At 46.1% G+C, this 14,918-nt stretch overlaps 1 protein-coding gene and 1 pseudogene across 4 annotated transcripts in view; one reads left to right on the top strand and one right to left on the bottom strand.

Moving 5' to 3' along the window:
• LOC106607884 (protein dispatched homolog 1) overlaps positions 1-4,993 on the top strand; it is a 75,508-nt gene extending 70,515 nt beyond the window's left edge. For all 4 annotated transcript variants that reach the window (XM_014205349.2, XM_045720895.1, XM_014205350.2 and 1 more), the window contains one exon: positions 139-4,993. In XM_014205349.2, the coding sequence (XP_014060824.2) occupies positions 139-3,753 (3,615 nt within the window). In that variant the 3' untranslated portion in view covers positions 3,754-4,993. The remainder of the gene's footprint in view (positions 1-138) is intronic.
• Positions 4,994-10,011: 5,018 nt separating this feature from the next.
• On the bottom strand, positions 10,012-14,078 carry LOC106607632 (toll-like receptor 5; annotated as a pseudogene).
• Between the last annotated feature and the right edge of the window lie 840 nt (positions 14,079-14,918).

The raw sequence follows: 14,918 nt of genomic DNA, 5'->3' as shown, positions 1-14,918 counted from the left end.
TTGGGAGTCTATGCTGCCTCAGGCTGGAACTAACCCAACTTCCTGATATATTGGCCTTGTCTCCTGTTATGGTCTCCTTGGGTCAATAGTTATGTTCTAGTCGTACTCTGTTCTTATATCTTGTTGTGTTGTCCCCAGGTGCGCTCCCACCCCCAGTACTGGAGCCTGTGCCAGCGCACCACCGACGCCTCCTGCTGCCCCAGCTGGACCCTAGGCAACTACGTGGCCATCCTCACCAACAAGTCCTCCTGCCAGAAGATCACAGAGCGTGACGTGTCACACACCCTCAAGATCCTGCGCTCCTGCGCCAAATACTACCACAACGGAACGCTGGGCCCTGACTGCTGGGACATGACCACGCGCCGGAAGGACCAGTCCAAGTGCACCAACATCCCCCGCAAGTGCACCAAGTACAACGCCGTTTACCAGATCTTCCACTTCCTGGTGGACAAAGACTTCATGAGCCCAAAGAACACCGACTACCTTATTCCTGTCCTGAAACACGGCATGCTGTTCTCCCCCACAGAGAAAGGGGAGACCATGATGAACATTTACCTGGACAACTTTGAGAACTGGAACTGCTCGGACGGTGTCACCACCATCACGGGGATTGAGTTCGGTATCAAACATAACCTGTTCCAGGACTACCTACTGACGGATACCGTGTATCCGGCCATAGCCATAGTGATTGTGCTGTTTGTCATGTGTGTGTACACCCGCTCTGTGTTCATCACCCTGATGACCATGATCGCCATCATCAGCTCCCTGATCGTGTCCTACTTCTTGTACCGCATGGTGTTCGACTTTGAATTCTTCCCCTTCATGAACCTCACGGCCCTCATCATCCTGGTGGGCATCGGGGCAGACGACGCCTTTGTCCTCTGTGACGTGTGGAACTACACCAAGTTCGACAAGCCCAATGCTGAGCTGTCGGAGACGGTGAGCATCACTCTGCAGCACGCCGCCCTCTCCATGTTCGTCACCAGCTTTACCACGGCTGCCGCCTTCTACGCCAACTACGTTAGCAACATCACCGCAATCCGTTGTTTTGGCGTTTACGCCGGCACGGCCATCTTGGTTAACTACATACTGATGGTGACCTGGCTGCCGGCCGTGGTGGTGCTCCATGAGCGTTACCTGCCCAACATCTTCACCTGCTCTCAACCTCCCCCACAGCAGAGTGGGTTCTGCACTCTCTGGGCCAACCTGTGCCAGAAGGCCAGCAAGTGCCTGTTCACCGTCTCCGAGGCCTCCCGAATCTTCTTTGAGAAGGTGCTGCCCTGCATCGTGATCAAGTTGCGCTACCTCTGGCTCTTCTGGTTCCTGGCCTTCACAGTGGGAGGGGCGTACGTGGTGTGTGTCAACCCCAAGATGAAGCTGCCCTCCCTGGAGCTCTCAGAGTTCAAAGTGTTCCGCTCCTCCCACCCCTTTGAGCGCTACGACGCAGAGTACAAGAAACTGTTCATGTTTGAGAGAGTCCACCATGGGGAGGACTTGCACATGCCCATCACCATCATCTGGGGGGTCACCCCTGTGGACAATGGGGACCCCCTCAACCCTAAGAACAAAGGCAAGCTTATGCTGGACAACACCTTCAACATCGCCAGCCCAGACTCCCAGCTGTGGATCCTCAACTTCTGCCAGAGGCTAAGGAACCAGAGCTTTGTGTTCCAGTCGGAGGAGCAGGACTTCACCAGCTGCTTCATTGAGACCTTTAAGCAGTGGATGGAGAACCGGGACTGTGAAGAGGCCTCGGTCTACCCTTGCTGCAGCCAGTCAACATTCCCCTACAAGCAGGACATCTTTGAGCTGTGCATCAAGAGGGCCATCATGGAGCTGGACCGCAGCACCAGCTTCCACCTGGACAGTAAGACCCCCGGGCCTCGCTTCGACATCAACGACACCATCCGGGCCATCGTCCTGGAGTTCCAGAGCACCTACCTGTTCACACTGGCCTACGAGAAGATGCACCAGTTCTACCATGAGGTGGACACCTGGATCCAGGAGGAGCTGAAGAACGCCCCGGCCGGGCTGAATTACGGCTGGTTCGTCAGCAACCTGGAGTTCTACGACCTGCAGGACAGCCTATCGGATGGCACTCTTATCGCCATGGCATTGTCCGTGGTGGTGGCCTTCGTGGTCATGCTCCTCACCACCTGGAACATCATCATCAGCCTCTACGCCATCCTCTCCATCGCGGGTACCATCTTCGTCACGGTGGGCTCGCTGGTTCTATTGGGCTGGGAGCTCAACGTGCTGGAGTCAGTCACCATCTCAGTGGCGGTGGGTCTGTCGGTGGACTTCGCCGTACACTACGGAGTTGCTTATCGCCTCGCCCCTAACCCCGACCGTGAGGGGAAAGTCGTCTTCTCCCTCGGCCGGATGGGTTCCGCTATTGCCATGGCGGCGCTCACCACGTTTGTCGCCGGGGCGATGATGATGCCGTCCACGGTGCTGGCCTACACCCAGCTGGGCACATTCATGATGCTCATCATGTGCATCAGTTGGGCCTTCGCCACCTTCTTCTTCCAGTGCATGTGCCGTTGCCTGGGCCCCCAGGGCACCTGTGGACAGATCCCCCTGCCCAAGAGGTTTCAGTGCCAGGCTTTCAAAGAGGGCACCACCAACGTCCCCTCGCCCCAGGGCAAGCATGGCACCAAGTACCAACTGGACAGTCGAGGAGGGGAGGTGGAGCATGAGCATTACGAGTTGGAACCTTTAGCTTCAAACCCTAGGAATGAGGAGAAACCTGCAGAGGAACAGGGGGCGTGCACCCAGCTCTATAATGGAATAGCCCCCCACTCTGCCCTCTGCACACACATCCCCTTTCAGAGCAAGGCAGAGCCCGGCAGAGAGCCCTGCTCTGAAAAGGGACTGGGCACACTGGTTACCAAACCCAGATCCAAATGCCAGTACTCTCATAACACAACCTGCACATGTGGGGACCCCCCTCCTCCTCAGCAGTCTATGGGTATGCAGTGGACCTCCCACCCATGCACCCAAACAACCCAGGACTCCCCATGCCCCACTCCTCAGTTCCCCCTCACAGGCAGCCGTGCCAACAAAGGCCAGAACTTCCTGTCCACTCTGGACGCCGTCTACAAACCCATAGATTGCCGTATGAACTATGTACACTGTCCCCCAGCCCACTTCCACCACTGCACCCCGGGCAGGATGCCCAAACAGGGCCCTCACAGCTGCCACCTCAGAAGCTACTGTGTTCACACTGTCCACGTCCTGGGTGGCCTCCCCAGGGACCAGAGCTCTGCCCCAGACCCATCTGGGCTGGAGGATTCACACCGGACTGGAGGGTCCTCTGGCCCTGGTGACAGTCCTAACACCCCAGCTCAGACTCAGACTCAGACTCAAGGTCCTCCTGCCTCCCCTCTGGGCTGCACGTTAGCCCACACACACCAAGGCTGCTGCAGGATCAACCATGGAACAGTAAACGCTCCAAGCGTGGATAATAATGTGTCCACCGCAACACAAAAGGGCGCTTGTCATAAGATGCACAGCAACCAGGAGAAGCTTGAAACTAGTACTACTCCCATCACACAGGAAGAAAGTGTTGACAAGTGCAAACAGAACCCCAAAAAGGAGAGGGCATCCTCAGCCTCTCCTAACAAACTCTACTGTTTTAACAGAACTTTGAAGGTAAAGTGCAATTCTGTCGAGTTTAATGTGCCAAAAGCTGAAGCCAATGTGCCTGCTCTTGCAATAAATTCAAAACCCTTATCTGAAAGTTTATGTTGACAGCAAATAAACTTATAAGATAATTCTGAAAGACTATATCTAAAGAGTAAACATTTGTCATATCAAGCTATAATGTGCAGTGTCCCTGTGCAATTAAAGTGCTTGGTATATTTCATAGACCAAGTGCCTCATGTCTTTCATCTAAAAGTATGGTCCTATATGTTCTGTGATTACTGTATCTACTGTGCAGATAAAATTGGTTTGATCAGTCAGATGTACTGTTTTTGAGTACACAGTAAATATGTGGTGTGTTTATGGAGCTCTAACATGTCTAAGGAAAGGTGAACCATTTACTTTAGTCTCTAAGAACCACAGGCCTTCTTAGTTAGACGTCTGTTTCACGTTGCCACATGCCTCTCGGTCCAATATGAAAGATGTACTCTATGATTATAAAGTCATTTTAACCCGATTGTCTGTTTTTTCCCACTGCTCCTATAGTATGAAATGAAAGTATCTCAAGGTTTTGTTCAAAGGGCATGGTTTGGAATAACAAATGGTACACCTGTTTCATTGTCTCACTCCCGCTGGCGCCTTGAGAAGATTTGCTCTGTCTGGCCTGAGGCCACAGTGCTATGCTGGGCTCTCATACATCACACAGACGTTTGATTTGTAATCTCCACTCCCCAAGAGCCTGCATCACATTCCAAGCTGGTCATACACTGTAAGTCTATGAGAAATGCTGACGTCCTACAGCAGGGATCCTCAACTAGATAAAAAAGAAAATATTGAGCGGATGGTAAGGGGACCGGAACATAATTACAAATTAATTGTAGACTGCAAATTGACCGCAAGAAGGCCCAAACAGATATAATATTTGACTAAAACACAATAATTTGAAACCTTGCTTACATTTGGATATAATCACATCTCTATTATGCGTGGGAATACTTGGGAACAGATTTCCTAAAATAAAATCACTTGGAGCTGATTTTCTGGTGTGGGCGGGGGGATAAAACTATCCGCATGCCAAATTCCCTGTTGGGGAACCCTGTTATAGACCATCCACACCCCTCATCCACAGAGTCATTTTCTGACAGTGACCAAGGACGTATGTGAAAAGGGCATGAATATCAAAGATAAACTCTGAAACCCAACAATAGTATAACACATATGGGTCCTATCATTTGATTTTGTAACATATCAATTACATGCTATTTTATTACCTTTCTCAGAATCTTTGGCTGCCCTTTGTTAACTCCATCCAATAAAAAGTATCCTATTCATTTACAAATTCCATTCATTCACGAATCCTGTGTTTTATTTGCTCTTCTGGCTCCTGCCATCCATCCCCCCTTCTAACAGGTTTCCCTGGTGGTCCAAGATCCTGGCCAAACCTTCTGCTACAGAGCATACATATACATTAGACCGGGCTCTGCAGGCCGTATGACTCACTACAGCACAGCATACAGATTTATAATTACACTTTCATTCTTGAATTAGTGTCAGATGCGCAGCTCTGAACTTGTATCGTAGGCTACCAGACGCCTGTAATTATCTGTGAGAGAGACACCAAGCTGGCACTGTAGTCCATCTCCCCTAAGTCTCTGACACCAACACCCCCTCAAAAAAAAAGATCAGCAGCAACTCTTAACTTTGATCAGGGGTACAATAAAACTATGACATATTGTGAGCGAGGAGAAATTCCTCTAGTGACTGCTAAGTCCTCTCTAATTACTCCCTCTCTCTTGCACACTCTCAGGCAAGGGTCATACAGGAACTAGGCACGGACATTTCTTAGCTCTAGTTCCAGCTAATACATATCCCTATCCCTGTTCAGCCTTGCCAATTACTGAGGGATGCAGATGGGATTTGAGGTCACTCATAGGTGTGATTGTTCAAACCTCTCACCTCGCGCTACCTGGAAGCTTTTCAAAATGACATGTCTCCTGTGTAAGCTTGCCTTTGTTTAACTAGCCCCAATGTTTCTGCCTCCCTGACCCCTGCCCTGAGGAATGGCATCAGTAAAGAACTCTGATGATCTTTGCCTGATAAATGGTTACATTGTAACCGGGGGTTGACACCTCATATCTCAAGAAGAATACCTTCAGACTACTCAGTCTATATCATGAAGGGCTAGCCGTTAGTCTGTATACTCCGAATATTAGGCAGAGAATGATGTGTGATAAACCTACAGATAAGTACCAAAATAATGGAAACACTTGAGTAAATGAGGGATGCACAGTATATTGAAAGCAGGTTCTTCCACACAGGTGTGGTTCCTGAGATAATTAAAGATGCATTATGCAGAATTTTCTCCGCCATTTGCTAATAGTTTGCCTAATTTCAGTTTTTGACAAAACAAGCAAGTACAGTGACAGTGTTTTCCACCATCATCAACAAAACACCAAATTATGGAACATCTTGTGGAAGAATGCTGTCGCATCTCTCCAATAGAGTTCCAGACACTTGTAGAATCTATACCAAGGTGCATTGAAGCTGTTCTGTCTCGTGATGGCCCCACGCCCTACTAAAACACTATGTTGGTGTTAACTTTATTTTGGCAGTTATCTGTATATTGCCATGACTTGGGTTGATTTAACCTGGTATTTCATTGTGCACAGCACATTAAAATGAGTCTATGATGCACAGCTGTACCCTGAAGTTCACCTTACATAGCTTACAGTGGCTTGCTAAAGTCTTCACCCCCCTTGGCATTTTTCTTATTTTGTTGCCTTACAACCTGGAATTAAAATTGAATTTTTTTGGGGGGGGTTGTATCATTTGATTTACACATCATGCCTACCACTATGAAGATGCAAAATATGTTTTATTGTGAAACAAACAAGAAATAAGACAAAAAAACTGAAAACTTGAACGTGCATAACTATTCACCCCCCCCCCAAAGTTAATACTTTGTAGAGCCACCTTTTGCAGCAGTTACAGCTGCAAGTCTCTTGGGGTATATCTCTATAAGCGTGACACATCTAGCCACTGGGATTTATGCAAATTCTTCAAGGCAAAACTGTTCCAGCTCCAAGTTCTACTGGTGTACAGCAATATTTAAGTCATACCACAGATTTTCAATTGGATTGAGGTATGGGCTTTGACTAGGCCATTCCAAGACATTAAATGTTTCCCCTTAAATCACTCGAGTGTTGCTTTAACAGTATGCTTAGGGTCATTGTCCTGCTGGAAGGTGAACCTCCATCCCAGTCTCAAATCTCTGGAAGACTGAAACAGGTTTCCCTCAAGAATTTCCCGGTATTTAGCACCATCCATCATTCCTTCAATTCTGACCAGTTTCCCAGTCCCTGCTGATGAAAAACATCCCCACTGCATGATGCTGCCGTTGATGCTTCACTGTATGGATGGTGTTCTCCGGGTGATGAGAGGTGTTGGGTTTGCACCAGACATAACGTTTTCCCTGATGGCCAAAAAGCTCAATTTTAGTCTCATCTGACCAGAGTACCTTCTTTCATATGTTTGGGGAGTCTGCTTTGCAGCTCCTTCAGAGTTATCTTTGGTGTCTTTGTTGCCTCTGATGCCCTCCCTGCCTGGTCCATGAGTTTTGGTGGGCAGCCCTCTCTTGGCAGGTTTGTTGTGGTGCCATATTCTTTCCATTGTTTTTATAATGGATTTAATGGTGCTCCATGGGATATTCAAAATGTCAGATTTTTTTTATAACCCTGATCTCTACTTCTCCACAATTTTGTCCCTGACCTGATTGGAGAGCTCCTTGGTCTTCATGGTGTCGCTTGCTTGGTGGTGACCCTTGCTTAGTGGTGTTGCAGACTCTGGGGCCTTTCAGAACAGGTGTATATATACTGAGATCGTGTGACACTTACATTGCACACAGGTGGACTTTATTTATCTAATTATTTGACTTCTGAAGGTAATTGGTTGCAACCGATATTATTTAGGGGCTTCATAGCAAAGGGGGTGAATACATATGCACACACCACTTTCTTTTTTTAATTTTTTTCATTTCACTTCACCAATTTGGACTATTTTGTCTATGTCCATTACATGAAATCCAAGTAAAAATACATTTAAATTACAGGTTGAAATGCAACATAATAGGAAAAAACGCCAAGGGGGATGAATACTTTTGCAAGGCACTGTATATAAACTTTCTGGTATCACAAATGCACTATTTTCATAAAATTGGCTGCTCTTGCAATCGCATAGGAAGCGTCTACCAGGGGAGATAACTTGAATAATGTAGAACTTTAAACTGCAGGTGAGATATAGCTAGAAAAACAGGTGACGGAGGCAGGAATAATATCCTAATCCTTTATCCCTCTGCTCTCTCTCTCTCTCTCCTCACGCTGGCAAGGCTACACCAGTGTTCCAAGTGCAGAAAACACCTGTTTCCGAAGGGTCAATTGGGAAATAGGTCCTCTCCCCTTCCCTGCCTTTCCTTTCCTTTTCCTTCTGGAATGTGAAGGCTGATCCTCTGGCGGAAACATAAGATACGTCCCTGAACCAAACACTTACAGCCGGAGCCCCAGGGGTAGATGGGAAAGCAGTTATGCTCTATTAAAACTCCATGCTCTTGATGGCCACTCGGGCCCGTCTTTCTCTCCGAGGACAGACAGCACTCAGAGAAGTTGACTGTAGATGCTCCATCAACTCCTTCACTAACACATGGCCTCTAGCCTGGGTTGGGTAGGCCACCAGTACCTAAATGTTTCTGCAGTCAGCAAGTACAGAAAACTGGAAGAAACAGGCCTATGTGGCCTTAAATGGAAATGTTTCAATATTATTTTCCCTTATCCCCTTCCGAAATAGAGATAAAAATCAAAGGTACCACTGTGCGTCACTACTGACCTCTGTTTTGATATGGGCAATTCCATGGTAACAGAATTACACTGACTCAGATTTTTCACTTTAAAATAACAAAAAAAACATTGATTTCAAAGTTTAACAAACCATATAACTCTATGCACAAGGACTACTTTTAACAGTTTCCACTGAAACTTTTACAAAAACACATTTACAGGAAGAACTGTGCAGATACAAAGTTTGGCAACAGAATAAATCTGAGGGAGATTTTTCAGTAATTCTGTTACCAAACCTTGAATCTGTGTAAATTGTCCAATTAGTCATTGTGCATAGGGTTTCATGGTTTGAAATCCATTGTTTTTGTTTGGCACACATTTTAAAGTAAAAAATCGGAGTCTCAGCGTATTTCCGTTCTCGTGGAATTGCCCCTATGTATATGCCCCCCCCCCCCCGCCCTCCCAAATCCCATACACACAAACACCATACAAACCTACAAACAAACCCTTAAAAACACATTGCGTAAGTTTACCACCAAGGGGGAAAGTGAGGCGTTAGAGGGATTCGCATGAGAGCTCCTGTTATACTGAACTGATGGGCTTTATATGACCCAGACTGGATGCACTGTGTTCCCTGGTCTTAGGTCTTCACCATGGGTGCCTTTATACACCAGGTCAGCTCACTGTAGATTGGCCACTCCAGTCAATGGATTTCACCTCAGCTTGCACGGAAAGAATATTATATTTGTTTTAACAGAGGTCAAATATTGGCTATGGTTAGGGGGCAGTGTTTATTACATTTTCCTGTGAGGGGAATCTGACCGGCGTGCGCCTGTGTTCCACAAATACTACGTATCCCTGAAATAACTTGAAAGGGGAGACCTGCAGTTTATTTACTTGGTAAATATTTGCTAATCTTTTTAAATTGAGTTCTAGGGTCCTTGAAAATAGAGGTCTAAACATGTGTGGTGTTAATTGCCACAGGTCAGGAGAGGTTTCCGTACGTAAGTCCCAAACACTGTGACTGCTGAGAGAGGATGAGTTGATTCTCAGCTCCTCCTTACTTGGATCCCAGATAGAGTTGCTGCTGCTTCAGCAACAGCTAATGGAGATCCGAATAAAATTCAAAAAAAGTACTTACAGAAGGAAGTTGCTCTGTCCAGTGGCATCCTGTTTTCAGACATACACTCTATATTGAGGAAATAGGGAGGAGATAGGGGATTAAAAAAAAACAATGACTGAACAAGTGAAAGAATGCATACAGTATAAAAGTTCACAGAATTATTCAAGTTTATAAGAGTAGTGCTGTTGAAGTGTTAATTGTTTTAATTAAAAGTAATAATAAAGTAATAATTATATTACAATGTGTAAATGTATAATAGGAGACAATTGCAACGTACACACTGCAAAACACACTAAACAGGTCATATTTCACAGGACCAAGATTGGTGAATACAGGTTGAGACTGCCATCTAGAGGTAAAAAAGGAGCTATGCCAAAATTCAGAGGACCCTCCCCATTCAAATGCAATTTAAATTGGTCACATACACGTGTTTAGCAGATGTTATTGCGGGTGTAGCGAAAATGCTTGTGTTTTGACTGCAATCAATATGGTAACAATGATTTACTCTTGTACAGACAAAAAATGTCATATTTCAAAATACAGTTCACAATACAGTGAAGGCGCAGTGATCTAAGGCACTGTATTTCAGTGCTTGAGGTGTCACTACAGACACCCTGGTTCGAATCCAGGCTGTATCACAACTGGCAGTGCTTGGGAGTCCCATAGTTCGAATTGGCAATTGGCCCAGCGTTGGTTTCCATGTGTTTCATTCCATTTGGTTCGTTCTGGACATTATTATGAGCTGTTCTCCCCTCAGCAGCCTCCTGTGTTTGTAACATATAGTAAGAATTGGATTTGTAACATATTATAGGAATTGCAACAACAAAAAATGTGAGCACCACTTTCAAAACTACTGCCTGAAATTATACAAAAGTTGGAGAGTCTTTAAGTTCCAACTGCTTGCATATTTACAAGTGTGATATCACCATTGTTATCTTTGGCTGTGTCCTTTTTGATCTTCCTGTTGTTAAGAATCTTGGACATAAGCTTCTCATAGAATCAAATCAAATCAAATGTATTTATATAGCCCTTCGTACATCAGCTGATATCTCAAAGTGCTGTACAGAAACCCAGCCTAAAACCCCAAACAGCAAGCAATGCATGTGAAAGAAGCACGGTGGCTAGGAAAAACTCCCTAGGAAAAACTCCCTAGAAAGGCCAAAAACCTAGGAAGAAACCTAGAGAGGAACCAGGCTGTGAGGGGTGGCCAGTCCTCTTCTGGCTGTGCCGGGTGGATATTATAACAGAACATGGTCAAGATGTTAAAATGTTCATAAATGACCAGCATGGTCAAATAATAATAATCATAGTAGTTGTCGAGGGTGCAACAAGCACGTCCGGTAAACAGGTCAGGGTTCCATAGCCGCAGGCAGAACAGTTGAAACTGGAGCAGCAGCACGGCCAGGTGGACCGGGGACAGCAAGGAGTCTTCATGCCAGATAGTCCTGAGGCATGGTCCTAGGGCTCAGGTCCTCCGAGAGAAAGAAAGAAAGAGAGAAAGAGAGAATTAGAGAGCATATTTAAATTCACACAGGACACCGGATAAGACAAGAGAAATACTCCAGATGTAACAGACTGACCCTAGCCCCCCAACACATAAACTACTGCAGCATAAATACTGGAGGCTGAGACAGGAGGGATCAGAAGACACTGTGGCCCCATCCGATGATAGCCCCAGACAGGGCCAAACAGGCAGGATATAACCCCACCCACTTTGCCAAAGCACAGCCCCCACACCACTAGAGGGATGTCTCCAACCACCAACTTACCGTCCTAAGACAAGGCCGAGTATAGCCCACAAAGATCTCCGCCACGGCAAAACCCAAGGGGGGGGCGCCAACCCAGACAGGAAGACCACGTCAGTGACTCAACCCACTCAAGTGACGCACCCCTCCCATGGACGGCATGGAAGAACACCAGTAAGCCAGTGACTCAGCCCCTGTAATAGGGTTAGAGGCAGAGAATCCCAGTGGAGAGAGGGGAACCGGCAAGGCAGAGACAGCAAGGGCGGTTCGTTGCTCCAGCCTTTCCGTTCACCTTCACACTCCTGGGCCAGACTACACTTAATCATAGGACCTACTGAAGAGATAAGTCTTCAGTAAAGACTTAAAGGTTGAGACTGAGTCTGCGTCTCTCACATGGGTAGGCAGACCATTCCATAAAAATGTAGCTCTATAGGAGAAAGCCCTACCTCCAGCCGTTTGCTTAGAAATTCTAGGGACAATTAGGAGGCCTGCGTCTTGTGACCGTAGCGTACGTGTAGGTATGTACGGCAGGACCAAATCGGAAAGATAGGTAGGAGCAAGCCCATGTAATAGGAGCAAGCCCATGTAATAGAACCATTCTATGTCCTGTGTGTCCTCCGGCCGCTGTAGATACTCCCTCTTCTGGACAAAGGTCCTAATGGCTTCGCATTTCATCAGTCCGTAATGGGGGACTTTCCCCACGATCACCATGATGAGAAAATCTCTGAGCTCCTCCAGCATCCTGCTCGGAGCCAGGGCAAAGGCCTCAAGGCACCAGCCGTCCTTAAGGAACTCTTTAGACACGATACACACAGTCTTCCTGCTCCCCCATATGGCGTCCCTGATGTTGGACAGGTGATCTTCATCTGGGATGAAGTCTCTGGCCTCGAAGCAGCAGTGGAGTATGTTGCACTCCGCCAACTGAAAGTCAAGCTTCTTCAACAGGGCAGTTTCTACCCCCTTGGGGTCATTGTTGCTGAAGCTTAAGTAAGCGTCCTACCGGGGCCCATCAGCAGGAGGATCCTTCCTAGGGCCCTCCAGGATCCTGGCGATCACCTTTTTGTAAACTTTGAAGAGGTATCCACGGAGATGGGCTAAAACAGTCGTTCCGACGGTGATCAGGGCTGAGCAGACGAAGTGCGTGAGCCTCAGCTCCTGAACCAGCCCCTCGTCATTCTACTCACACGATATGACTGATGTATTCAACAGGCTGATGCCATGGAGATTTGAGGGAAAATCACAGCTGAATTCATCCACGCCAGGGTCTGGAAAAGGCACGTTAGTCCCGTTCAGCCAAGTCAGAAAGTCCTCCAGGCCGCAGTCACAGTGGAATCGATTCCTATACAGGTTGATCCAGCTGAGAGAATGGAAAGCCGCTGGGTCAGGAGAGGCCAGGAATTGTAAGAGAGGTGAAGTGTTTTGAGAGTCTCTGGGAAAATGTCTGGTTGGAGGTATGTGAGGAAGTTGAAGTGGAGATCTCATCTCTTCCAGAGAGATGAGGCCTTTAAATATACCATCTGGGAGAGCCTGCAGGGAGTTCAAGCTTAAATCCAGACTAAAAAGGTTGCCAAGATTTTCAAAAACATGCAAACACTCTCCCCGTGCCCATATCACCTGCAAGGCGATGTTCCTTAGCTCAAGCAGCTTTAAATAGTTCACAGCTGGCACTGAAATATTATTGTTAACGGTGCACCACTTTATGAAGTTGTTACCATACCAGAGAAGCTTAATGTGCATTCATTTAGCTAAAACAATGTATACATCCTCTAAATTAGTTAACCTGTTGTTTTGAATATTAAGTATGATCGTACTATCAGCAAAGCCAGCGAGGCCCTCTAAGGATGTGATCTTATTATCAGTCAAATGAAGAAGTTGGATGTTTGGGAGTGGTGCAAGGTAACCATTTGTACCTAGATCACGAATAGAGTTTTCTGTAAGATCAAGGACTTGCAGGTGTGGAAGTCCTGTAAATGCCTGATATCCCAATGCACCAATATGGTTGTAGGATAAATCTAGTTCTAAAATATTGGGTAGATTTTCAAATGTGTAAGAATAGATTTCCCCTATAAGATTGTGTGACAGGTTCAGCCATTGTAGATTTTCAAGGCCAAAAAACTCACCCCTGTCAATCTTGTTAATTTTGTTTTGGGCTATTGTTATGTCCTGTACCTCTCTCAGTGGATTGAATACTGCATATTGCAAAGTAAAAATAAAGCATTTGGACAAATCTAGAATCTTGACACCACTATTCTTGAAGCCCTCAATGTTTGCCTGTCTGGGTCTTTGACGTTGCTGAAACAAAATTATTTCCCCATGGTGCTATGTTCCAGAATAAGATGGGGAATTTTGGTCCCTCGGATTGCACTGAAAAACTGTTTTGCCTTGTCCACATTGAATCCATTGGACGGTAAGTCAAGTATCTCCATGGACATGTTCCGTAAGCTGTTTTAATTAGTTCTCCGCATCCAGTGCAAGCGGGAGGGATTGTTCATTCCACTACCGAACTGTCCCTAATCAAAACGAAACAAAACGGCCTAAACCCAGCTGTCAGAAAACACAGAAAATTTAACTTTTTTCAATGTGTCAATCACTCTCGAGTCATCTGGGACCCACGGGCTAAGCCCAAGTGACTACTAGGAGGGCACTTGAACATTCGTAGTGTCATTCCAAAAAGTGATCAAATTCAACATCTACTCACAGACTCCAACCTTGACTTCCTCTGCCTCTCAGAGACATGGCTCCATAAAAACTCTCCATGGGCTGCTTTGATTGTGCCTGGCTACAATGTTTTCAGGAGAGACATGGTTGAAGGAAGAGGAGGGGGTCTGATGATTTACATTAAAGAACATATCCGATGTAAACAAATTGAGTGGTCATGTGATAATGAACTAGAATGTATTGGCCTGAACGTTACACTGTCTCCCCAAATGTCCTTTACCCTTATTGGAATGTATAGACCACCTTCCACCAAAAGTGTGTTTTTTGATCAGTTTAATAACATGCTTAGGGAATGTGATTTTGGGAAGGAGGTCATCTTAATGGGAGATTTTAATATTAATTATGAAGACAAGTCTTGTAGGAAAACCCTCAAACGGATCACTAATACCTTTGACCTTACACAGCTCGTTAAAGGGCCAACCAGGGTGACTTGTTGCTCTAAAACACAGATTGATTTGGTGTTCAGTAATAAACCAGAGAGAGTGACTAAATCATTCAATATGGTTACTGGGCTATCTCATCATAATTTGACACTTATAGCCAGAAAGCTGTCTAAGAGCAGATTTAAGCTCTCTACTGTTAGAAAGCTGGATCAACTAAGAATACCGAAGAGTGAATTAAACTATTTTGAAAACGCAATTAATGGAATTAACTGGAATGATCTCTTGTCCATGTCACGTCCTGACCAGCAGAGGGCGTAATTGTGTTAGTCTTGGTCAGGATGTGGCAGGGGGTTTGTGTTTGTTAAATGTTGTGTGGGTGATTGGACTCCCAATTGAAGGCAGGTGTGTTAAGTTGCCTTTGATTGGGAGTCCTATATAGGAGTGTGTGTTTTTCTTTGGGGTTGTGGGTAGTTGT

Source organism: Salmo salar, chromosome ssa06 (assembly GCF_905237065.1).
Source record: "Salmo salar chromosome ssa06, Ssal_v3.1, whole genome shotgun sequence".
Classification (NCBI taxonomy): domain Eukaryota; kingdom Metazoa; phylum Chordata; class Actinopteri; order Salmoniformes; family Salmonidae; genus Salmo; species Salmo salar.
Note: the sequence above shows the minus strand (reverse complement) of the source record. Positions and strands in the feature narration are given on the sequence as shown.